The 25,541-nt window shown below is 59.9% G+C and overlaps 1 protein-coding gene across 3 annotated transcripts in view; it reads left to right on the forward strand.

Annotated features, from left to right (window-relative positions):
- Window positions 1-21,918, forward strand: part of LPIN1 (lipin 1) — a 91,148-nt gene extending 69,230 nt beyond the window's left edge. For all 3 annotated transcript variants that reach the window (XM_036027669.1, XM_036027670.1, XM_028516964.2), the window contains 9 exons: window positions 653-745; window positions 3,785-3,864; window positions 5,568-5,694; window positions 7,009-7,157; window positions 7,626-7,712; window positions 13,680-13,832; window positions 16,606-16,720; window positions 18,278-18,381; window positions 21,301-21,918. In XM_036027669.1, coding sequence (XP_035883562.1) covers window positions 653-745; window positions 3,785-3,864; window positions 5,568-5,694; window positions 7,009-7,157; window positions 7,626-7,712; window positions 13,680-13,832; window positions 16,606-16,720; window positions 18,278-18,381; window positions 21,301-21,460 — 1,068 coding nt within the window. In that variant the 3' untranslated portion in view covers window positions 21,461-21,918. The remainder of the gene's footprint in view (window positions 1-652; window positions 746-3,784; window positions 3,865-5,567; window positions 5,695-7,008; window positions 7,158-7,625; window positions 7,713-13,679; window positions 13,833-16,605; window positions 16,721-18,277; window positions 18,382-21,300) is intronic.
- The last annotated feature ends 3,623 nt before the right edge of the window (window positions 21,919-25,541 follow it).

Below are 25,541 nucleotides of genomic sequence, written 5' to 3' on the forward strand. Positions count from 1 at the left end.
TTCTGTGAACCAAGGAAGAAAAATGAGATAACAATGACCTTGGCCCAGGGAATTAGCTTCAAGATGGATCCTTTGCCCCTTGGAAATACTTAGAAAATTATTAGTTGATATTAAATCTTCTCCCACAAGAGTGTGAATTTTTTAACACTTGATATTTTAAATGCACTTACGAATGTTCAGTTTGTCAAACTTTAGAAATTTACGTTTACTAAAAACATCTTTTGCATTTTTTACCCTATACCCCATAGTAATCATTTCACTTTTTTTATTTTATATTGAGAGTAACAGTGTCCTAACCAGTAAGCCACTTTAATTTGAAAGCTCTGGTCTTACTAATCACTAATGATTTTTTTCAATGCTTTCTTTTTTCCTGTTGTTGTTGTGTTGTATCTTTTTGCTGTTTGTTTATTCCTTTAACATCTTGTTAAGTCTTCATGCTTAAGTTACCTCACTGTAATTTTGGACGCCATTAGGTTTTGCTTCTCCAAGTTTTTTAATTCACAAATAGTGTGTTCCATTTTCTCTTGATTTTTTTCTTTTTTTTTTTTTGTTAAATCTTACTTTACTTTGCACGTGTGCGTCTTTTGGTTTGAGTGTGCTAAGTCGATCTTTTTTTGGTTCCGTTATTTATGTTCCCATCCATTTAAAACAGGCCACTGTGGAGTCCATCATGAGGGATAAGATGCCCCGAAAGGGAGGAAGATGGTGGTTTTCGTGGAGGGGAAGAAACACCACAATCAAGGAGGTAAGCACGGGACACACAGGAGTGTCGGGGCACAGCTCAGGGAGTTTGGGGTTCGAGTGGCGGAGTTCCTCAAGCTCTCACGTCAGAGAAATGGGCGTCAGCCGGGGCAGGGGTCGGGGAGGCGGGGACGGCTTTGCAGGGTGTGCGGAAGGTGGAGGGGCGAGGTCTGGGAGGCCCGGAGGCCGCGGTCACGTCCCTCTTCCTCTGGAATGCTTCTCCGTCTCTGAATAGCAGGGATTCCATCTGGTTGTTCACTTTTTTGTGTGTGTTAAGTTAAATACCTTCCTCCTGCCTGTGAGGACGACCTCAGTGAGGCGTGCTTAGAGCTGCCAGCGGTTCTCGTTCGTCTGCCCACGCTGAGGGCATTTCTGTAAGCGCCTGCACTGGTCTCCAGGTCTCCGTGTCCCCCCCAGCCCGTTCCGTGCACCCTTCTCCTCGTGTCCACGCCGCTGGGTCCACCGGGAGTGCCTCCGCTGGCTCGGCGCCCCGGGAGGGGGTCTCTGGGGTGGTCTCAGGGTCTTCTCTTCTGCTCCGATCGCCTACTCCCCGCACGGCAGGTGCCCCCGCGAGACGACCCACTGTTATTTCCAGACCACGCATTCTCTGATGCCTCTGCCCAGGTATCAAGTAGCCACCCAGGAGACACCCCCCCCCCCCCCGAGATTGCTCCCAGACGCCACAAACTTGTCATCTCTCACACTTAACTCACCGTTTCTCTGCGGATCCTTCACCGCGGTCCGAAAACGGTGCCCCTGGCCGTCCGCGGGCTAGCCACTCCCTTCCTCCTCAGACGCAGTCCGTCCCCTGGTCCTACCGGTTTGCCATCCTGGGCGTCTCTCCCAGACATCTTCTGTGTCTCTCCGCCTTCTCTCCCCCCCCCGAGTCTAGACGGCCGTTCTCTCTCCTGGAACTGTTTCCCAGCGAGCTGTCTGTGTCCGTTCTTGTCCTCCCTGCTTCATTCTCGGTGCTGTGATGTGCTGTTCTGTGTAGGACCCTGGTCCAGTTTATGTGCTGCTCCCTGCTTCAACCTTTCCGTGGGTCCCCAGGGTCCTTGTGACGAAGACCAGTATCCTCACCGTGGTCCCAGGCCTCGGGGATCCTAGTCCCCCCACCACCCCCGCCCGTAGCCTCATCCTCTACAGTTCTCCCTCCGCCCTCTGAGCTGTGGCGTCACTGGCTGAGAGTCCGTCTGCCCCAGGACCTTTGCACGTGGTGCCTTCTCTGCCCGGTGCTCGGAGGGCCCCTCTCACTCCCCTTCGCTCAACCAGCTGGGGGCCAGGCTGGTCCTTCATGCATCTTGTCAGAGTTTGTACTGACGCACATGTATCGGTGTGAGTATTTGGTCAGCATCTGCTCCCTCGAGACCCCACACTCCATGAGGGCCGAGACCGTGGGTGGCTCTCACCCCCGGGCAGTCCTGGTGTCCGTTTTGGACCCAGAGCAGGAGTCGGGAAATGTTTGTTGAGTGGTTACTTTTGGAATGTAGCATGAAGAGACCCCAGGGACAACTGTCCAGTTGGTTATCATTGTAGTGGAAGCGCCCTGGCCGGGGTGGCTCCGTGGGGTGGAGCATCGTCCACAGGGAAAGGTTCGGTCCAGGGTTGGGTGTATATGGGAGGCAGCAATCGATGTCTCTCTCGCTCTCTGTCCCTCCCTTCCCCTCTCTCTCTGGAAAGTAATAAGCATGTTCTCAGGTGAGGATAAGAAAGAAAAGTAAAAGAAACCCCAGTGAGCTATTTATTTATCAGTTCCAAGGGGAAAAGTCTGTTGGAAAGATTTTGTCATGGTAACATTGTTCTTTGATGCTCTTCGTTAGCATGCTTGAGTTTTAGTGATTGTCCCATTATTCCCAAGGAACCTAGACATGTTAGGACAAACGTATACTTTTCTTTAAGAGACTTAAAGGGCCTTTCTAGTTCCCTTACTAAAGGGCAGAATGTTCTAGAATTTGGGTAGAAAGCTATGTCAAAGACCTACTTACTGCATAATATCCAGTTTCCCACCAGTTTGGATTGAGGAGAATGCCAGGATGAAATAAGGAATCATTATGACATTAAATATTTCTAAAAATATAACTGTATTTGTTTCAGATGGATATACGTATATTCTGAGCTAGTCCAACAAAGCTCAGTAAGTGGTGGTAGCTGAGTTGCCCGTCTCAATAAATAGATTAAAAATCACTGGGTGTGTTATCCCATCAATTGTGTGCACACTTATAAAAAGCTAAAGGATATTTAGAAAATACTTAGTACTCACCATGTGTTAAGATGGTCACCCTGTTTATATTGCTCATTTTTTAAAATTAACACGGAAAACGTTAATCTACCTCCGGAGCCAATGACCACAAAGAGCGAGATTGAGCTGAACGCCCTCCGCCGGTCCGCGCTGGCCTCCGGCACCTTCCCTGCCCCCCCCCCCCCCCCCCCCCCGCCACCCCGTGGGGCTGTGGGCGCCGCCGCCCCCCAGCGGGGCGTGGGGGGGGGGAGCGGGGTCCTCGCCCGGTTTCCAGGGGGACGCGAGGCGGAGAGGTCCCGTGACTTGGCCCCGGATCCTAAGGGAGGGAGGCGGGCCGGCCCCGATCTCTGGATCCTAAGGGAGGGAGGCGGGGCCGGCCCGATCTCCGGGCGCTCAGAGCTCCTGCTGGCCCAGCGGAGGAGCCTGTTCTGGGAAAAGAATGAGTGCGAGAAAGAAAGGCGGCGTCGGCGTTTTTCCAAGCGCAACACAGGGTGAAAATGTTTTCGGGCATTTCCCTCAGCGGTTACAGGGAAACACTTTGAGAGCCCGCAGGCCCCCGAGCGGCCCCCGACGGGGCATTTGCACGGCGCTGCGGTGGCTGTGGAGTTCCGTCTGGTGCCACACACCCCGGTGGAAAACAGACTCCCTTTTGTCACGTGTATTGTTGAGCTGAACTGTGTGCTTCAGAAGAGACGGGGAGGGGGGTGTGCTGTCGGGGAAGGCCCTCGGACCCTGCTCTGGGCCTGGGGACCCCAGGGTGGGCCCCCGGCCGGTACGCCCCTGACGCTTTCTCTGCCTCTCCAGGAAAGTAAGCCGGAGCAGAGCTTGGCTGGCAAGAGCCACAGCACTGGGGAGCAGCCATCGCAGCTCGGCATGTCCACCAGGTACAGTGCCAGCCGTCATCCCGGGGCGTGGCAGCTCCTTCCCGTGTCCAGGGTCACGGTGCAGGCCCGGTGGACGCTGATGGCCTGGTGTTCACCAGACCCCACGGCCTTAGACCCAGGTGGACGGGGGTGGTATCCTCGGGGCCCAGCCCTGCCTCTGCCATCTGTTCAGTGGCCGGGGGCACTTGGCTTGATTTGGTTTCCCCCTAATCAGATGGAGACAGTCTCTCCCTTAGAGATCTAACGTCCAAACGAAAGAGGGGCTTAAAAACGATACAGTGTAACCGGAGGACTTCTCACGGTCGTGGCCCGAGGCAGCCTCAGGGGACAGGAGACAGGAGTAGTGATGATGATGGCGATGGTGATGATGATGATGATGAAGAAGAACCTTACCAGTGACAGGGACATAGGTTTCCCTCCTGAAACTTGCCTTTCTTTGTAGTTTAAACACTTATGAGGACTTAAGTTGCTACTTTTCTTTTTTTTAAGATTTTATTTATTTATTTTTCTAGAGAGGGAAGGGAGGGAGAAAGAGAGAGAGAGAAACATCAATGTGCGGTTGCTGGGGGCCGTGGCCTGCAACCCAGGCATGTGCCCTGACTGGGAATCGAACCTGCGACGCTTTGGTTCGCAGCCTGTGCTCAATCCACTGAGCTATGCCAGCCAGGGCCGCTTCCCTTTCATTCCCTGTGTCTGTGGCCCCTCAAGCGTGGCAGGCTGCCCATGTTGGGGTCTTCTTCAGAGCAGCAGATGGGAACGAGAGTGATTCCGCTTTGCTTCTGCACGCGCCCCGCGGAGGGAGACGCCGGCCTGCTGTCCCTGAGCGCGCTGGTGCACGGCTGGGTCTCCTCTCCCCCCAGACTGTCTGGATGGGGCGGGGACATTGCCCGACTCGACACGTCGGCCGCGTCGTCTGCCGCTCCTGGCCAGGCGCCCTTGGGCCCGTCTGGACCCCTCTGGGCTGTGGGTTTAGGAGGACCAGCGTCGCTCACGGGCTCTGCAGGAGGGGACTCTCGTGGGAACAGGTCATTTTATGGGCGAGCCCCTGAGGCCTGGGGAAGAGTTCTCGACTCATTACTGATGTGCTGTGTATGGGCTCCGTAAGGAAGAGGAACCCGCTTCCCCCTGCACCTCCCCACCCCCACCCACTAGGAGAGCCTAGAAGGCCCTCGCCCTGAGGCTTCTGGGCAGGGCACCAGGAGCTCCGGGGCGGGCTTGGCGAGTCTTCCCTGTCCTCATTGGTGCCCCTCGGTCTGCCCCAGAGTGCCCTCATCTGGGTGCTGTGGGTCTGGAGAGGCAGATGTGGGGACCAGACTGGTTGGACGTGCAGAGATGGGACTCCTTGTGCCGAGGAGGCGAGGAGAGGAGAGGGGAGAGGGGAGAGGAGAGACAGTGAGGGTGCTCGTAGGCAAGGCGGGGGCCCAGCCCTGCGCGGACCGGGCAGGGGAGCCCCCCGGTGGTGTCTGGTGGTGCAGTGGTCGCTAGTGAACTGGGAGGCCATGGAGGAGAGGCGTCCCCAGCCGAGGGACGCGGGAGCGTGTGCACGGGAGCTGAGTGGGTCCCCCTGATAAACGTGCGTGTGGCACACGGGGAATGACCGCCCCAGGCTCGGTGCTCAGGAGACCGATTCCGGCCCGATGCATTCTTGGTGGCCGCCCGGACGCACTTCCTGACCGGCGGCCATGTCGCTGTGTGGGTTCCAGAATGAAGCACGAGTCGTCCTCCAGTGACGAGGAGCGGGCAGCCACCAGGCCCTCCAGCGCCAGCCACCTCCCGCTGCTGTCCAGCGTCGGCTACAAGAAGACCCTCCGGCTCACCTCGGAGCAGCTGGTGAGTAGTGTCTGGGCCTGCTCCTCCGGCCTGCCTGTGGGCGCCGGCCGGGGCTCGGCCGCCGGGCCTGGTGCGTGTGTGTGACATCTGGGCGTCCCTCCTCGCCGGCCCCCACGGGACTTCCCGGCACCTCGGTGCCCCAGAGTCCCTGCTGCCCCTCCGGAGCCCCGCGCTTCTGCCCCGACGGGGGCGCCCATCCGGGCGGCTCCTTGGGGCCGCGTCCCCTCTGCCTTCTGTGCCACAGCAGCCCTGGGGGGCCTGTTTTCTCGGGCACAGGGAGGCAGCCCGGTGCAGGTGACCTACCCCGAGTGTGACTGGCCGACAGACCGAGCTCGGGTGTTCCTGCTTTGAGATGCTCGTTGACTCAGACGCGTCTCCTGGGGGCGGGGAGATCAAGCCCCAGCGATGGGATTTGGAGCACTCCAGGTGGCAGGTCGAAGTGCCCCCTTCTGCACGGGCGCACGGCCGCTTCGGTCAGGCCCTTCCTTCCGTGGACCCTGTGTCCGTGAGTGGCCATGAGCAGGTGTCCCAGGCTTAGTCGGGGGGGGGGGGGAAGGGGGGTGTGTTCAGTGGGGAATGACAGCGGGCAGGCGCCGACACCCACACCGCCCCACGAGTGCGACCCTGCAGCTCCCGAGCAAACTATGCGGTGGTGGGAGGCTCCGGCCCGTGACCTGGGGGCACCCTGGAGTCTGGGGGCCTCTGTGCGGTTGGTTTCCTGGGCCTGGACCCCCTGCTTCCGGACCTAGGCGGGGCCTGGTGGCAGGCTGCTCGCCTCCAGTCTGCGCCAGTGTGAGCACTGTGGAAAACGTGGTTCCGTAGGGAAGCGTGGGCCCACGCTGCGCTTCCGTGGTCTAACCCCCCCCCCCACGGGCGGGGCCCTGCACGTTGGGCTGTGGAGTAGGGAGTGTGACCCGTTCTGGAACTGTGGCTCCTTTTGTCGAGCCTGGTGGCCTAGGCCTTAACCCTGTCCGATGACTCTCATCCCGAGATATGAGGTTGGCGTCCTCTCTGGGGGGTGGTGTCCTCCCTGGGGGGGTGGCGTCCTCCTGGCGGGTGGGAGACCTTGTGTGTGTGAGGTGTGTGAGCCGCGTTGGGAGTGGGTCTGCGGGGAGAGTCGGGGTTCAGGTCGCCCGGATCCTGGAGGGAGCCCTCCCGCCTGGAGCAAGACGGGGAAGACGGGACTGCTCCGTGGTCCAGTGGGGGGGGACGGTGATTCCAGAGGACCCCAACCCCGCTTGTCCTGCAGCGGGAGGCACGCACCCCCGGCCCGGGCCGCCCCCTCAAGAGGGCGTGTCGTGTCGTGTTTTCCAGAAAAGCCTGAAGCTGAAGAACGGCCCCAACGACGTGGTGTTCAGCGTCACCACGCAGTACCAGGGCACCTGCCGCTGCGAGGGTACCATCTACCTGTGGAACTGGGACGACAAAGTCATCATCTCTGACATCGACGGGACAATCACCAGGTGGGCCCGCCGCCTTGGGCCGGTGCGCTGACCTCCATCTCGACCCCTGGGCCTGGGGCCGGCGCCTTGGGGCTCTTTCTGTGGCGCTGGGGGCCGTGCCGTCCAGTGTTTGGGCTTGCCCAGCCTTTGCTGCCCAGCCCAGCAGCTGCCCCGGGGGGCTTGCTGGCCGGCGGTTCCCGCCTGGGGGGCCAGCTCCTCCTGTGGTTCACGTGGACGCCTCTGCAGGGGCTTCGTGCGTGACGGGCCCCTCAGGGACGCGGCACACACGTGTGAATGTAGCCCCCCCCCCCCTCCCCGGCCTTCTCATGTGACCGCTTCAGTTTCTGTCGTCCGGGAAGCAAGTGGCGGGTCCTTTGGCAGTTTTCACGGGGCATTTGTGGTGCCATGAATCGGAACCCACGTGTTTTCCCTTCCGCGATGCCCTCATGCCCTCTTTATGTTGCTTTTCTCTGTTCTGTCCTTCTTTAGGTCAGATACTCTCGGCCACATTCTGCCCACCCTCGGGAAGGACTGGACCCACCAGGGCATCGCCAAGCTGTACCACAAAGTGAGCCAGTAAGTACAGAGTGCCTGCCCGCCCCGTGCACTGCTGGTGTGCGTGTGCGCTGCACCAGCAGGTGGGCCGCCGGGGCGGCTCCCTGCTCAGCCGGGGGCGTCGGCAGCATGGCGGTAGGGAACCCCGAGTTCAGTGCCGAGAGACGAGAGAGGAAGTGGCTGGTGAACCTAAGCTGATGGAGAGGGAAGAAGGTGGCAGCCTTGGGGGAGGGACCGGGGCACACGCAGGTCATGCCGGGGAGTATCAGGGACAGGCGGGTGACGAATGGTGGTCTGACATCTGCCCAGAGAGGGTGTCCCGCCCCCAGGGTGCAGGTTTCCAGCCCGGCGTAGCCGTGGCCCGGGGAGCGCTTCGCCGAGTGGCCGGAACACAGACTGCACCTGCTGTGGGGCCCCTGCCTGGGGGTCTGGGGTCCAGGGGGGGTGGGTAGTTCTGAGTCTGTCGGTCGGGCACACGTGCCTCTTCACTCCCGGCCCAGGGTGATTTTGACAAGTAAGATCACTTCTGTGTTTAGACGAGTGAGACACGCTCAGAGTCACAGCGGCCTGTCCGAGTTCCTGTTGCTGCTGACAGGCGGAACTCGGTCCGGCCCTGTCTGCCCAGCTCCAGGGCCCCCGCGTCCGCTCTCCTCTGTCCCCAGGGCTCTGAGCCCCTCGGGGACCCCCGCTCCTTCCTGGCATCCTGTTCTCCAGCCAGTCAGGGCTGGGAGGTGCGTGCGGCTGACTCGGGACCGGCCCTCCACCGCTCCATGGGAGGAGGGGGAGGGGAGTGTCGGGACAGCACCCAGGCCCGTGGCTCCGTGACACGACCATCGGCTTGCAGTGGCCGAGGAACGCTGTGGGTGGCTCGTCGAAACATGAGAAACACATACACAGAGACAACCAGGTCCTGTGGGGAACTAGGGACGTAGGGATGGAACAGCCACTCTCTCTAGTGGGGAGCGCCTCGGCCACCTTCCCTAGGGGAGAGCGTCCCGTTCTCCCGCCCGAGCAGGCTTTTACTGGGTTCGTTTACACAGGAATTCAGGTGAAGCTCATACTCATGGCCAGGAAGTGAGGATCAGACAACAGATAACAAGGAACTCTGAGGGCCTATTCTGAGTCAGGGTCAGACAGCTAAAGAGCCATAAAACTTTGAGGAACAAACTTACTTCTTGCTTGGTCCCTTATCAGCTAATTGAGGGCATTCTAAACAAAGCAGGTCTCACAGGATTTTACATATTCTTTCTTAGACCTGATCACCCAGGAACCCACCCTTTCCAGCACAGAGCTGCACCACCCTCTGTCATTGTTTCAGGCTTAGGTGGAGCAGGGGAAGTAAGGCAGCCAAGAGATTAGGAGATTTTCTTGCAGACAGTGAGGACTCAGGCTTTGTCAAAGCCAAGGGGCAAGGGTCCATCACCCCCTTTTGCTGTAGCCCCCAAAGTCCTTTCTTGGGGGCCTCCCACATGATCGTGCCTGTCTTAGGTCGTTCCCCCCTTGGGAAATTTTACTCGTCATTGGCTAACCGACCAAGCATTGGGGGCCAGGCAGGGTGAAGTAAAAGGAGCAGAAGTGGTGCCCCTGCCAGGGAGATAAGCTTTTGTCTCCTTGGTGGCTGACGGTCCAAGGTCGTTCCCTCAGCCTTAGCCTTGGCGGGGGTTATAGCTTCTGATACCAGGCAGGGCAGTTCCCAACATCTCAGAGCCTGACAAGCTCACTGGTGGCCCCCGTCTGGGGCGAGGGGCCTTGGGGGTGGGCGCCTGGCGCTGTTTCCAGTCCCCCGTGAGCACAGGGGAGTGAAGTGCGTGCTTTCTGCTCTGCCCTCATTCATTTGCCCAGGCGTCCTGGACCTGGTGCTCCAGTGTGCGGGGGGGGGGGGGGGGGGGGGGGGGGGGGGAGGCGGGTTGCCTGGGAGGGGACCTTCTATTCTGGTGGAATCAGAGACTTCCAATTTCTTAGATGCCCAGGTCACTAGTTTGACCTTTCTTTTCTAGGTCTCTTCTGTAAAAAATTACCTAAGTAATACATGATTCTTTTAAATAGAGAGAAATAAGGAGAACTAGAGAAATTTAGAAGTATGTAGATGTGTGTCTTCCTCCTCTGTGATCCAGTGCCAAGCTAATCCCCTCGCTACGAGCACTGCGAACAGTTACGTGATGCACCCTTCCGCTGCGTCACATTGGGTTTACTTTTTTTTTTCAAAAAAGATTTTATTTATTTACTTTTAGAGACAGGGGAGGGGAAGGGAGAAAGAGAGGGAGAGAAAGAGAAACATCAATGTGTGGTTGCCTCTTGTGTGCCCCCTACTGGGAACCTGGCCTGAAACCCAGGCATGTGCCCTGACTGGGAATTGAACCGGCAACCTTTGGGTATTCGGGCTGGCACTCACTCCACTGAGCCGCGCCAGCCAGGGCAGGTTTACCTCTTCTTAACCGCCGCACACAGTTCCGTAATATGGAGAAAGCACGTTGCATCTGGTGCCCTGTTGACGAACTTGGCGGGCAGTCGCCACGTTTTCAGCGCTGCCAGCAGAGGCAGAAGCGCTTGCACCCCGTCTGCGGTGTGTAACGAGCGGGTGAATAACGAGAGAAGGCGCGCTCACTGGGGCAGGCTGCTGTAAGGTCGGCTCCGCCAGGGCGGTTGCTGGACAGAGGCGGGGCGCAGGCAGAGGGCCGATCCGATCCTCGTCCCCACGCTGCCCCCTGCAGGTCCCCGCCTGCACACTCCCCGCCCTGTGCCCGCCTAACCCTCTCCCCACAGCCCCCTCACCTTGGGCAGATCTGTTTTTAGAAGGGTTAAGTGGTGGCTTTTCAGTGACTTGCACGGCACTGACAATCGCGTCTATTTTAGGTTGAAAGAAACCGTCTTGGGTCAGGCCTCTGAGTAATTCTCAGTTCACAGCCTGACTCATTGTGGCTTTTGGAGCATCGATCTATTCCTGTCTTCGCTGAGACGTTAAAAAAAAAGCAGTTACATTTTTGGGGGGAAGGGACTGTCTTGATTTGTGTCAATTTGGATTTTCCCAGAAAAGATATCTTCTTGAAAAAATAAGGTTGTACGGTTTACCAAAACACATGCAAGCCCGCAAGCCTTCTCTTCTCTATCGACCCATGTAGTGTGAGTGAGCCGTGTAGTGTAAGTGAGCCGTGTAGTGTGAGTGAGCCGTGGAGGTGAGTGAGCCATGTAGCGTGAGTCATGTAGCGTGAGTGAGCCGTGTAGCGTGAGTGAGCCGTGTAATGTGAGCCGTGGAGGTGAGTGAGCTGTGGAGGTGAGTGAGCCATGTAGCGTAAGTGAGCCGTGTAGCGTGAGTGAGCCGTGGAGGTGAGTGAGCCGTGTAGCGTGAGTGAGCCGTGTAGCGTGAGTGAGCCGTGGAGGTGAGTGAGCCGTGTAGCGTGAGTAAGCCGTGTCATGTGAGTGAGCCGTGTAATATGAGTAAGCCGTGGAGGTGAGTGAGCCGTGGAGGTGAGTGAGCTGTGGAGGTGAGTGAGCTGTGTAGCGTGAGTGAGCCGTGGAGGTGAGTGAGCCGTGGAGGTGAGTGAGCCGTGTAGTGTGAGTGAGCCGTGTAGTGTGAGTGAGCCGTGGAGATGAGTGAGCCGTATAGCGTGAGTGAGCTGTGGAGGTGAGTGAGCCGTGGAGGTGAGTGAGCCGTGTAGCGTGAGTGAGCCGTGGAGGTGAGTGAGCCATGTAGCGTGAGCGAGCCGTGTAGCATGAGTGAGCCGTGGAGGTGAGCGAGCCGTGGAGGGTGAGGCTCTGGAACAGCCTGGAGCCTCCTTGCATTTCCGTTAGGGCCGGGAGGCGGGGACTCACACTCCCCCAAGTGCGGAGTCTGCTGTGCTTCCCGCGGCACCCAGACACGGGGGCCAGCGAGGTGCGTGGCCCCCAGAGCAGCGGCCTCCCCCCTCCACTGCTGGGCCATGGCCCATGGGGGCTCGGGACACCTGGGCGTGGGTGGGAGCTCCTGGTGTTCCCGACAGCTTCTGTGTGCGGCGAAGGCCCTGGGCAGCCAGCCCCTGCTGCTACCTACGAGCATTATGAGCAGGGGGTGCTCTCCTTCCTCGAGCTGCTTTCCCACCTGAGGTTAGGGACGACCTCTGGAGCCCTCCGGAGCCTCCGGACAGCTGGGTGGTGACCACAGCTGCCAGGAAGTGTGAAAAGCATTTGAAAATCGAGTTTTGAATCAAATTAGCATCTCAGAGCTCTCCCGGCAGGTGGCAGCTTCCGACTTGGGTGTGAAGAGCTGGAGACAGAAATAGTGATTTTTTTTTTAAAGATTGCATTGATTAGACAGCTCAAGTACAAAGATGTTTAATTAGAAAGACTGCTTGATGTTCAGATGCATCCCTGTGGTCCACACACGCTGATGTTTCTAGATTCTCTTTAGTCTTAAAAACGTTCCTGTGTTTCTTTTAAAGGACTCACTACCAGCCCAGCCTGGTGACAAGCCCCGCGGCCAGCGTGTGGTGTCCGTGGGGGAGCAGGGAGTCGATGGGAAGTGGGGAGTTTGCACGTGCTCCTCCGGCAGATATTTCCGAGTGTCTGCTGTGTGCCCTGCACTGCTCTGGGCACAGGGGTTCCAGCCCAGAGTGAGACTGAGTCCCCACCCTCAGGGAGTGTGCAGATGAATGAGACAGCAGACAGGGGATTGCAATGTACCGTCAGTGACAGGTGACAGGGGGACAGACGGGGCCAGCATCAGCGCCTGGGGTGAGGGCCAGGGCAGGTCGTGTTATTACGCAGAGGCAGCAGAGAAGAGCCCTCTCAGGGGGTGGCGATTGAGCAGAGCCCTGAGGGTCTGGGGGGGCAGGGGTCTGGCGCTGGAGCAAGCGCAGCGAGGGGGAGGGGCGGCGAGAACCCGCCCCTGTGTGCTGCGCCAGGAGCAGGTGGGGTTGGAAGGCAGGGCAGGGGCCAGGGCTCGCTGGGCTCTGGCTGGGGGAGGGCAAGGTGTGGGGGGGCTGTGAGCATGACCGGGTTCAGTGCTGAGTTTTCTGTTTTCTTTCCATGTGGAGACCTGATGGGGGGGGCAGGGGGATGGTTCAGGCTGCAGCAGGAGCTCGGGTGGGGTTCCCCCCAGGGCTGCCCCCTACTCAAGATGCGGGGGAGAGGAGCTGGTCCCCAGATCACTCACAGTCTGCCCAGCTTGGCTGCAAACCGGGGGTTCCCCCCCGCTCAGGTTCGGTAATTTGCGACGATGGCTCAGGACCTAGGGAAACATGCTTACTGGTTTATTACCAAGGACGCAAGTGAACAGCCAGGTGGAGCATAGGGTGAGGCCCGGGAGGGACCCCCCCCCCCCCGCAAAGGAGTTGGGCCGTGCCGCCTTCTCAGCACCTGGACACGTTCCCGGACCGGAAGCCGTCTGAGCCCCGTTGGTCGGGGTTGCCGGAGGCTTGGGCGCTTGGGCATGCCTGACCGAATCCTCGGACATCGGCGTCTGAGCTCTCACTGCCGGTTCGTTCCTCCGGCAACCGGCCCCCGCCCTGCCCGCGTCGCCTCTGAGCAGACACTGGGGCGCGTGTGGAGGGGGCGGCCCAGGAACGGTGCAGGGTGCCCCCCTCACTCCTGCCGCCGGGGGAGTTCCGAGGGTTTTGGAGGCTCTGTGCCCGGAACCCAGGACGCAGGCCGGCTGTGCGTCCGTCGTATCACAGCGTCACTAACGTTGGCCGCTGTCCCCGTCAGGGTGTGGCATTTAGGGCCCCGGATGGATGGGGGTGGGAAGAAATGGGGCCCCAGGACCCCAGAGCTCTTGGGACACTGGGCGCCACGGTGACTTGTCTGGGGAGAAGCAGCCGGCGACGAGGCAGGCCCCGGGGCAGGGTGGGGGGGTGGGGGTGGCATCTGTAATCAGGTTTTGTGGAATGTGGTCTTGAGGGGACCGGCCACCACGCCATGTTCACGGGGCGGATGCGGGTCCGGGCTTGTGAGGGCGCCGGAGGCCCCCCCCCCCCCAGTGCGACGCCGCTGAGGGTGCGCCTTTGTCTCTTCCAGGAACGGGTACAAGTTCCTCTACTGCTCTGCGCGGGCCATCGGGATGGCGGACATGACGAGGGGCTACCTGCACTGGGTCAACGAGAGGGGCACGGTGCTGCCGCAGGGGCCCCTGCTGCTGAGCCCCAGCAGCCTCTTCTCCGCCTTGCACAGGTAGGCGCTGCCGGCCCGCCCTCCTGTCCCACTGCCCCGTCTGCTCTGCCCGGGGCGGGCTGTGTGTCCCTCCCTGGGGGGATGTGCTGTAGCGGCCGGCCTCTGAAGGGTCTTCCTGACCCAGCTCCCGTCTCCAAGGTGGGCGCCGGGAAAATCACCCCGAAGAGCAGGCTGGCCCTGCCCACCCCCTTCTCCGCTCGTCCTCGGGGCCCCCTTCTCCGCTCAGGACCTGCCGCCTCCTCCCAGTCCCGTTTCCCCCCAGCCTCTAGAGCTCGGTGGTGCTGAGCCGGCTCTGCTTTCCACGGTGATGTTCTCGCCCTTGGCCGCGTGCTGCACCCCTTTTGTGGTGGCCGCCCCTCCTGCTCCCGCGCCCCTTCCCCGCCCCGTGTTGTCAGACTCCCGTGGGGTCTGGGAGAGTCAGCCTGCAGTCCGTCCAGCCGGGGACCTGGGTCGGGTTCAGTGGCCCTCCTACCAGACGCCACCGCTCACCTGGCCTTGGACCCCCGTCATACTCGTCCTCACAGGGAGTTTTGGTCGCTGCTTATTGTAACGGCGTGCGACAGACCACTGGCCTGGTTCTCACGATCCTCCTCCCTCGGCCCTCTTGGCCCCCTTCTGGTCAGGGCGGCCCAGTTGGACTCTGGCCTGCGGGGTGGGGGAGGGGAGCGCTGGCCCCCTCGGTGCAGCCCGAGCCCCCGGGCAGCTCCCAGACGCTCCCACAGCATAACCCGCTGTGGCCGTAACGGGACCCCGGCCCTGCCAGGGGCTGCAGTGCGCACCCTGCGGTTGTGTCTCGAATGTCCGATGAGAAGTTTTGTTGTGATTTTGCCTCAACTGGGGACCAGAGGTGCCACCTGTGGCCCTGACCGTGCTGGTGGTGGTGGAGAGTCCAGACGGCCCTGGCGCCCTCTGGGCCGTGTCCCTTCAGCTCGCCGGCGGCCGTCTCCAGTGCGGTCCTGTGCCGTGCGAGTGGCAGCTCCTCCTCCTGCTGCAGGAAGAGATGCTGCACGGAAACGGGCCGCACTGGGGAGAAGGTGCAGGCAACACCTGTGGGTGCCGCAGTGCACTCTCCTTGAGGGGTCGTGACGGAGACCTCGGTAGAAACCCAGACGCTTTAACGAGATGGCTCGGTAATCCCGTGTTTTAACAGAGTGTCCCCGGGGCGTGGGCATGGTGTGCGACCCGCTGCTTGGTGGCATGCTGAGCACCAAGGCTTTGCCAGGCAGAGTCCAGAGCTGACGTTTCTGTTCCTGGCCTCCTACCACTGCAATAACTCACGGTGATCCTCTTCGGTTTTTCCTGATTTAAATGTTCTCGTCCCAGAGGGGCCCCTGTGTCCTAGCGGGGAGTTATTAGAAAGAGAAGCCGGACCCTCACAGCTGTGCTCCCTCCTGGGAGCTGGGGGCGCTCCAGGGGGCGTGGCCCGAGGCCCCCAGTCGGGGCCGAGCTGTGGTGGGGCGGCCTCAGATGTCCCAGAACTGGTCGGAGGTCTGCTTATGTGAGCCGTGACCTGCCCTAGCGAGACTCGGGAATCCGGTGCCGTTGTGACCGTGCTGTCCGGGTGTACACTGGGGGTGTTCGCGCGGCACAGTCGGCAGCAGTAAGCTCTTGGCGTGGGGTGTGCGGGGGCTGGAGTGGGGGCCGGAGCCCCACCCTTGGACGCTGCTGGGCGACTAATGAGGGGTGGTGCCCCCCTGCTGGGTCACTGTCCCCAGCTGCCAGGTGACAGGGCGGGGCCAGAGGATCTGCTGCATCCCCCTGAGCTCCGAAATGCTGCGAGTCTAGGACACAGAGGGCTGGCCCAAAGGTTCGTGTTGATTTTTTTCCACAAAACAGAAGGCACGTTTTTCATCTTCACCAGTAACTGCTGATTTGTACGTTTCGAGTATGTCGGCTCTCTCCCGAGTGGTATAACGTCGATTGCTCTCAATGAATGAATGTGTGGATTTGTTCTCTGTCAACTCCAACTGGTCTGCCTGGCCGTGGGGCGTCATCCAACGAGACATCCCCATGAGCACGAAACTGTGCAAATGACGTTTACCATGTTCGATTGGTCACAGCACCATCTCCACACACTGCACAAGTCTTTCTTTGAGTTTCGGTTGCGTGCCTGCCTTCTTGAAATGATGAAGCATCCTATTCTGAAAGTGTTGCTTAAATTTTGATAAGTTTTAAAAAATTTTTTAAAAGATTTTATTTATCTATTTTTAGAGAGGGAAGGGAGGGAGAAAGAGAGAGAGAAACATCAATGTGCGGTTGCTGGGGACTGTGGCCTGCAACCCAGGCATGTGCCCTGACTGGGAATCGAACCTGCGATGCTTTGGTTTGCAGCCTGCGTGTGCTCCATCCACTGAGCTATGCCAGCCGGGGTGCTTTTAAGTCATTTTGAAGCTTCGCACTGATGTTCACACATGAGACCGGCTCCCACACCGCTCACACTCCGTTTCCTTAGGTGTGGTGTCCGAGGCTGTGCCGGCCTCAGAAGACGGGGTGGGAGAGGTTTTCTTCTCCCCTGTGCTCTGGGGTCCTTGTTCCGCGGGTGACCGGCAGACCGAGTGCCCTCAGCCTTTCCGTTCTGGGGGACTTGGAAGGGGGGAGCGAGTCCCTTCCCGTCCAGCACGTTCCTGGGACAGCGGAGCGGGCTGACGCACCGTCAGCCCCTGAAGATACGAGCGCTGTTCGGGCCACGGCGTCTTGACGGTTCAGAATGGCTTGATGGGAACGAAGCTTGCCCTCTCACCCTGCTCCCTTCTTTCTCTCCTTGTTTTGACAGGGAAGTGATAGAAAAGAAGCCAGAAAAGTTTAAAGTCCAGTGTTTGACGGACATCAAAAACCTGTTTTTCCCAAACACAGAACCCTTTTATGCGGCCTTTGGAAACCGACCTGCTGTGAGTAGCAGCCGGGGGGTGGGGCGCCCCGGGGCCCCCCGTGTTTCCTGGCGGCTGCCCCCCGGGAGGCTGCCTGCGAGGCCGGGCTCCCCTCCGACTGGTGGGGGGGGCGGCTGGTCAAAGGCCTTCGCCCGCATCCAGAGGCAAGGGGACTGCGAGCTGTTTCACAGCCTCTAGTTTTCTTTGCAGTTTGGCCGTCGAGTCTCAGTTTGAGGCACGACACGTGGGTCTGGAAACATTCAGTTCCGAACGGTCCACTGAGTTAGTCGAACAGGAACACCGGCCAGGCCAGGTGCTCTCTGCCGGCCGGGGCCCGCAGGGCTGATGCCTAGGGCAGTGGTGAGGCCCGAGGTACAAGTTTTAAGGGTGCGGTGGTCCCCCATGCTGGTCCGCGGTTTTACTTTCTGCAGTTTCAGCTGCTTGTTCTCAACCGCAGTCTGGAAACATTAAGTGGAAAGGTCCAGAAATAAACAGTTCATCAGCGTTACCTCGCTCACCCTTCCGAGCAGCGTGATAAAGTCCCACGCGTCCCACTCTGCCCCCCCCCCGAGTCTTCCCTTGGTCCCGAGCCTTCACGCTGTACCAGGGGCGCCCAAACTTTTGGCGTCTCTGGGCCACCCTGGAAGAAGCAGTGTTGCCTTGGGCCGCACATGAAATACACGGGGACAAGTAGTCACACACACACACAAAATCTCACAGTGTTTTAAGTAAACTTACGAGTTTGTGTCGGGCCGCATTCACAGCCACCCTGGGCTGCACGTGGCCGATGGGCTGCACGTGGCCGATGGGCCGCAGGGCGGACACCCCTGCTCGCCCCCTGCCTGTCAGGTCTGCCACTCAGTAGCTGTCCGGGCCATCAGATGGACTCGTGGCATCACGGTGCTTGTGTTCGAGTCACCCGTATTTTACTTGGTAACGCCACATGCCACATTCACGTACCTTTTATCACAATGTAGTGTTTCAATTCTTTAGCTTTATTATTGGTTACTGTTGTTAATCTCTCACTGTGTCTAATTGATAATTAAACCCAATCAAAGGTGGTCTGCATTGTGCAGGAAAAACACAGTCCCTACAGGGTCTGGTGCCCTCCCCGGTTTCAGGCCCCCACTAGGGGTCTCGGGACACGCCCCCTGTGCATAAGGGGCGGGGGTGACGGTGTTGCTCCGTGCAGTACAGGAAATGCTCTGGCACTTTGTGTCTTCTGCCCCAATTTGCCAGAAAGTTCGATGGTCAGGAGGACAGAGTAAGGGGATTCTCCTACTTTTGACACTCGTGCCCAAGAAGGTGGGAGAATAGCCGTAAGGAGCGGGAGGGCTGCAGGGGGCATGCCGAGGGTCCCGGTGTCTGGAACTCCCTTCCCGAGATGCTGAGCGCAGGGGCGCCAGAGGGGATTGCCGACCTGACAGTCTCTCATGTCCGTCCGGGGATGTGCTCCCCCTGCGCTAGCTGGGAGCGTGGGTCCGGTTCACCAACACGCGTCACGTGGCATCGGACCCCAGGTGTCCTGTGTGTGTATTCACGGTGAACTCCTTTTCTCTGACCCTTCACCCCACACAGGACGTGTATTCGTACAAGCAAGTGGGCGTGTCCCTGAACAGGATATTCACCGTGAACCCCAAAGGGGAGCTGGTGCAGGAGCACGCCAAGACCAACATCTCCTCGTGAGTGCCCCGCGCCCCCGGCGCCCCCGGCGTCTCAGTGTCGGAACGGTCCTGCACTGTGTACCGTGCACCCGTGGGTCCTTCGCTGCCTGTGCTTTAACCGTTAGTCCCCACAAGGAGAGTAGATTTTAGCTCCCATATTATGCCCGAAATTTCACGTCTGCACAGTCTGGATTAAATCAGACCCCCTCTGGGTGGAGCGTTTAAACTGGGGCCGTACTCCACTCCAGAGAGGAGTCTAATGAACTTGGAAACTAGCAGCTGTGGGTCCCCCAGTTGGGTTTCGGAGCCCAGAGTGTGACGCTGAGGGGCAGGCACCCGATGCATCATGGGGCGCTGTAGTTGAGGGACGGTGTCTCCCTTCACATTCCCGCACGCCGCAGCGTCGCCATCGGAAACAAGGCCGAGCACGCATTGTAAGGACCCCTCCCGCAGTGGGGGTCCCGGCCGGTTTCCCGCGGCTGACCGCTGGGCTGGGCGACGGCAGGGAGGCGTCTCTCACTTCGGACTCCTCACTTCCTGGAGGGGACAGCACTTCCTCCCCCAGGGGCTGGGAGCTTTGCGTACCCGGTGACGCCAGGCGGACAGACGTGGCTGCCTCTGTCTGGCCCCGTGTGGGCAGACCCGGCTGAGAGCTGCTGCCTCGAGCACCCCAGGGGCCTGCGGGCGCCCTCCTCGGGTGGAGGGGTTGGAATGGGCGTCTTTGGGTCTTCTCCCGGCGCCTCTGGTGGGTTTGCGTCGACCGCAGATCTGGGTTCCCCGGAGCACGTTGCCATCCTCCAGAGTGCCCTCCCCCGGCGGGGCCTCCAGCCTGGCCTCGCAGTGGGGGGCCTATTCAGCTTCGTGGTTTCCCCTCCTGAGTCCTGCGTGGCCACCCTGATGACGCCAGGCCTCCCCCGGGGACACCGGAGCCCCCTCTGCCCTGGCTCCCCGGCCTGTCACCTTCCCACGTGTCACGGCCCCCCGAGTCTGGGGAAGGTCGAGTAGATTGTTGTTTAGGTTCAGAGAGACTCCCAGGCGATGGGCCGCCGCTGCCCAGGGACCGCCCAGGTGTCTGCCGGGCAGCAGCCGCGGGGCAGGTGTCGTTCTAAGGGGCCGGCAGAGAGGAGGAGGCCCCCGAGGTCACCCCATTCCCTGAGACTCGGCTTGGACGCACACTTTGCCGGGGCCTTGGCCTGGGGCGGAGCCCCGTGTGCGACAGCGACAGCGAGGGCACTGCTCGTGTGGCTGAGGGAAGCTGTCTTAGCCTGGGCTGGGGGTGTGGCTGTGCCCGAGAGAGGGGGGCTCCTTTCCCCGGAAAGCATGCTCTCCACACCTGGGGCCGAACTGGGACCACCGTTTCAAAGCCAAGTGGGGGCCCGCCCCCCCGAACTTGCAACACTGGCTCTGCGGAGTCACCCGAAAGGTCTCCGAGGGTCAAGGGCCTTGCTGGGTGAGGGGCTTCAGTGCAAGCCCCCTGGGCGCTGTGCCCTGCAGGAGTCCTGTGTGGGGTGGGGGTGGGGGTGGTGGGGGAGGGCGGTCCGGCCAGGCACACGGGTGGGGCGCGGCCAGCGCTCACTCAGAGCCCCCTGACAGCTGCCTGGGCTGGGGCCCCACCCCCTGGCGGTGAGTGCTGGGTGAGCTGCCCCCGCCGGGGTCGGTCGCCTCCCACAGCCGCAGAACTCAAGCGAATAGGTCCTAAAGCCAGGAGGTATTGTAAACGTTTGTTTTCATCCCCAGGAAAGACATAATTCTTGCTCGTTAAGGGAGATTTTTTTTTTTTTCATTTTATGCAAGCACGATGTTTCTCAGAAGCCCTTTGGAGGTCCTTTATTAAATACACACACTCATTCTCATTTAATAAGCTGTTTTATGCCTTAGAGCACACTAAATCCTAGAGGCCGGGTTTTGGAAAGCCCCTTTCGATTCCCAGCAAATTGGAGCTGCAGAGGGACCCGGCGGCTGGGCGGGGGGACCCTGGGGATGCTCAGGGGGGCCCCGGCTTGTCACAGTTCTTGGTTGGAGGCGCCCGGAGGTCTGAAAATGCATATTCAACACGGCGACTTTCCTTCTGTAGTGTAGGCCGCAGAAGCAAACTGATGTGCAACAACTTCTTGGGAATGTGCAGAAAGTGGAGTGAGGGAATTGCGGGGCGCGTTGAGAAACACGGGTCTCGTTCAAGTCCATTGCCTCGGGTTCCACAGCAGTGGGGCGGGGAGCAGGTCCCAGGTCCCTCGACCCTCGCGCCAATGACCGCTTCTCTTCTTAAAGCTGCTCATTAGCCAGGGCTGAGTCTTCCCTAATGATAATTGTCCGTTGACGGCATGTCAAGAACATGCAGTGTGCGTGATTGTATTGCTGCATACTCTGCTTAATTTAATTCTCCTGTGAACAGTGTGGGGCGCTCCCTGTCTGCCCTTCATGGGGGGCGGGGGGTGGGTTGTGGCTTAGCAGACAAAGCCGTTTTCCCAAGATCCCACAGCCAGTAAGTGGCACGGCCAGAGTCGAATCTGTGTCTCCTGAACCCCGGGGCCTGGTGCCTCTTCCCTGCACACACCCAGACCCACGGCGCTCCAGGGGTCTGGGCTCCGTCCCTGCAGTGCCCACGCGTGAGGTCCGAGGCGGGTGGCCATCCCTCTGCTGGGCTGACGTCCTCAGGTCCTCCTCTCTCCCGCTCTGCCGTCCTCCTCGCTTCTCCACGCCACCCTGGGTCTTGCCGCCTCGCTGTGGGGCCTTCTCCGACTCCTTCTTGGCGCGCCCTTCGGTCTCCTGTTATTGTTGAGGAATGACTCTAGGCCCCCTCTGCCGTGTTCACCCCCTGGGCCCGCCCCTCAGGGTTGTGGCGTTCTCCTAGTTTCCAGGCACGGGGCGGGGAGCGTGGCGGGTGTGCCCCTCCGCCGGGTGTCCCGGGAGGCAATGATGATGTCCCTTTCCGCGCAGGTACGTGCGACTCTGTGAGGTGGTCGACCACGTGTTCCCACTGCTCAAGAGGAGCCACTCGTCTGACTTCCCCTGCTCGGACACGTTCAGCGACTTCACCTTCTGGAGAGAGCCGCCGCCCCCGTTTGAGGACCAGGACGTCCGCTCCGCCTCGGCGTGAACTCTCCGAGCGCGAGCGCCCACGTTGCGTGGAGCCGGGCCACGCCCCCTCGAAGGGCGGGCTCTGGGAGCCGAGGAGCGGAGCTGGGGACCCTGGCGTGCAGTCACTTGCTGGAGAGCAGAGAGAGTCCAGACGCACGCTCCCGGCCCCGCGGCCCCGAGGGCTGACATTTCTAAGTCAACTGCTACGAAGGGTGCGCTTCACGGGCGACACGACTGGGCGCCTGTGCAGTGGGAGGCGCTCCCCGGCTGCCGCTGAGAGCCGGCGCCGGCACCGCCCTCCCGGCCTGCAGCGCGTCCTCGGTTGGTGGTCGGTGTGCGGCGTGCACCCGTGACCCCGAGCAGAGGTGGCTGTCGGGCCCTGCTGGGGGCAGTGTAACTGAGGAACGCCCAATGCGCACGACTGGAGTGCGGGCCACACTCCCTGGGGGCAGCTCGTACCCCTCTTCTGCACTGGGCGGGAGGGGCGTGTGGGGTCACGCCACCCGAGTGGGGGGGGGGGCTCTGGAGGGACTGCAGGCCTCCCTGCCCTGGGCCCGCCTTGCGGTTGTTCCCCTGCAGTATTCGCCGACTGGTCCACGTTTTAGGTGACGAGCCCTTCTTTAAATCCCTTTGGTTAAAGACAGCCTGTGTGACCCGCTGATCTCCCGCGCCCCGCGTGCGGCCCGAGGCTGGAAGGTTTAGGCCTCACCGCACCTGTGGCAGGCTCCGTCCGGCTCTCCGTCGCGCTGCCACGCCTTAAGTTCAGATCTCGGAGACGTTTCCGGGGCAGCGTTTCCGCGACCCCCACCCGGCCCTCCGCCGGGCAAGCACCCTTCCCCCCAGCAAGGGCGTGTGCTGACCCTGTGCCCTTGAACGGAGCCGGCGCGGAGGGTAGTGAGGTCCGTTTCCGTTGGAAGCTCTCAGAAGAAACTGCTGGGTTTTAAGAAGATAGTTTCAAGAAGTTAAATTATATTCTTTGTAGATGTTATTTATTACTTTCCTCTGATTGGGTTCTTGTTGTAAGCACTTAGCCATATTCTTTCTCCATTAACTGTCGTCGACACATGAAGAAGATACACGCTAGACCGTCCGCAGAGCCTTAGTGTACAGACCTCACAGCCCCGGCCCTCTTCGCCATCCAGGATTCACACCTTCCGTTCCCCTCGGCTTTTCCCTCGCGAACCAAGGGCCGGTGGGGAAACGGTGGTCCGAGAGAGACGAGTCTCCTAACTCGTTTATTACATTGGCTCGCCGAGAGAACAGTTTTGAAAAGTCAAAGAATTATTTTGGTAAAAGATTTTGCTTTATTTTTTGAAGTATTATTTTTCTAAGGAGCGTTTTCCTCCCGTGATTGAAGTGCTTTCCTCTTTAACTTGCACTGCGGGAGCCACGGGGCGGGGGGGGGGGGGGGGGGGGGGGCGCGCGCACGGAGCAGCTGCGGGGATGGTACTCTTTCTGTGAAAGAACGTAGCGTAGCGCAGCGGCCTCGCTGCGGTTGGGGGTGGGGGGCTGGGGAGCGGAAGGGCCCCCGCAGAGAACGGGTGTGGTTAATTCTAGTTGCATAGAAACGCAAACACGCATGCGCACAGTCCTTTTGGGAGGCAATGAAAATAAAGTCTTCCCGCCTGAAGTACTCTGGGCTTGCTCGACAGTGGCCTCGAGCTTACGCTCATTCTCTCTGCCACGAGGGTGTTTTGGGGGGAGTTCTCACTGCTGGGACCGCCGCACGAGCTCCCGGCTTGCGGAGGCTACCCCACTGCTCCTCGCTGGAGCAGCGAGGCGGTACGCGGGGGTGGCGCTCCCCTCCTGCCACGCGCCCATCCTGCCGCTTGCCCCTTGCCTGCCCGGCGGCTCCAATCCACTCCCCCGGGCAGGTGTGAGCGCGCCACGCTGGCCTTGCGCACCGCGGCACCCTGAACCGCAGCCTGCCTTGCAGAAAGTTGCACTCGCATCGGGGTCAAGTACAGAGTGGGACCCCCCCCCCCCCCCCCCCCCGGCAGTAACATTCACACCTGGCTTGTTGCTTTGGGAAATGAGATTTGTCCTTGGGCGACACTCCCGCATGAACGCGCGTTGGTTTAATCTGTGTTTATACAACTGCGACCCGGTGGCCGCGCGGTCACGTGCTAGAATGCTGCATGTGGGCCCCGCGCTTCAAAGCTGCGGAGTGACCAGTGTTCATCGCCTGTGGTGGAGAGCACTCACGCACACCCAGCACGGCGGAGACGTGATTACACCTGCAAAGAGAATCCCCGGCTCAGGTTCAGGTTCAGGTGGGGGTCACTCCTTTCCTGTATCGCATGTGCGACCCCGATCTGTATGTGCGCTCGCTGGCGCGATGATGAGCACCCTTGTAATACCGCCGTGCTCTGCCGGACGCAGAGCTGGAAGCTGCTGTGATAATAAAAGAGACCCCTGAAAGACTTGTGGAAATCAGCTGTGTGAATTCTAAATGGTGTTTTTGGTAAATGATTAAGTTGCTGATTTTTAGTGTGTGATACCAAACATTTTATTCTCAAGGGAAAAAAAAAAGACTGAACTATTCAAAACTTGGAATAAAAGAGTCTCTTCCGATGCCTTTGGTAACATACCGACCTGCTGGACTTGGGAGGGTAGGAGGGGGGAAAGGGAGAGGAGAGGGCGCGCCCCGCTCCAGAGCCTCCCGCCCATGGCAGTGGCTTGGGAGCAGGGAGGGTTCACTGACAGGCCATCCCTGGAGGGCCACTCACAGCCTGGCCCGCAAGGCAGCGTTTCCCGCGTGGCTGTTACCTGAGTGGACTCTGCCCACAAGAGAAGACCCCAGAGAGGTTCAGGGAAACCAAGTGTGTTCCCCTCACAGGCCCGAGAAATGGGAGGAGGCGGGGCCCCGTGGGGAAGCACCTGGCTGTTGGGACGGCAGGTGACGAGCGTGGGGGGCGGGGACGGGGGGGGGGGGGAGCCTGCGCTCTGTCGGCGTTCCTGCAGGAGACACAGCAGGGAGGCCAGGGTGGATGGCGTAGGGTCGGCCACTGGACTCATTTCAGCGGCCTCTAAGCTATAGGGCTGGTCCCTGGTGGCCTGACACCCGGCCTGGGGACAGGCGAGCCTGGGGACTGTTGCCTCTGGGGTGTGCGGGCCAGACGGGAGGCCTGCGTTTCACCGCTGTGCCTCCTGGGGGCCGTTGCTCCCTCTGAGAAAGGGCTGCGCACTGTCCCCAGCCAGAGGTTTTCAGGATGTTGAGACGCTAACAACGTAGGGAAGAGGAGAGGGTCAATGGCGCAGGCTCCCCTGCCTCGCGTTCGCCGTCCACAGGTTTTGGATTCTTCCGCGTGGGGCGCCGACTCCGTTTTCATTCTGAACAAATCAATTGAAACCCTTGACCGGTCCACCCAGGCCACTTGAACACTGCCATAATCCCTATCGATTTTGTGCAGCGTCCACATGCCCGAGACACCCTATTGATCTGCCCGCATCAGCCCACGAGTTTTTGGAATAAATGCAGGAGCAGTGGCCCCTGGATGCTTCAGTGCTGACGGGGTGGCAGGCTGAGCTGCTCAAGGAGCCCCGATGCGAAGAGCTCGTCTCGGGGTGTCTGTAGAACAAACACTTGTGCATGTGGAAGACAAAACGAGCCCTCTCATTGGGTGGGACGTCACAGGTTTACTCCAGCGCACTCAGATCGTAAGCTCTTTCACCTGTAAGGTAAAAAAAAAAATAGCGTCAACCCTGGGCTTGGGCCCGGAGCTCCTCGGCCGGCACTGGCTCTGCCCCACCGTCTCCCCGTGGTGCTGCCGGGCACGCTGTTCCCATTGCGCCGTGCGGGTAGCGCTCACACCTGTGCAGCTTGCATTTCTCCATGTCTCGGCTGCAAACCTGAACATTTAAAATACTTGCTGTGCCCTGGCTGGTGTAGCTCAGTGGATTGAGCGCGGGCTGTGAACCAAAGCATCGCAGTCAGGGCACATGCCTGGGTTGCAGGCCATGGCCCCCAGCAACCACACATTGATGTTTCTCTTTCTCCCTCCTTCCCCTCTCTAAAAATAAATAAATACAATCTTTTTAAAAATTTTAAAATACTTGCTGCCTTTGGTTTCCAAAGTCGGCACACCCACCAGACTCAC

The sequence above is a fragment of the Phyllostomus discolor genome, chromosome 6, assembly GCF_004126475.2.
Source record: "Phyllostomus discolor isolate MPI-MPIP mPhyDis1 chromosome 6, mPhyDis1.pri.v3, whole genome shotgun sequence".
NCBI lineage: Eukaryota > Metazoa > Chordata > Mammalia > Chiroptera > Phyllostomidae > Phyllostomus > Phyllostomus discolor.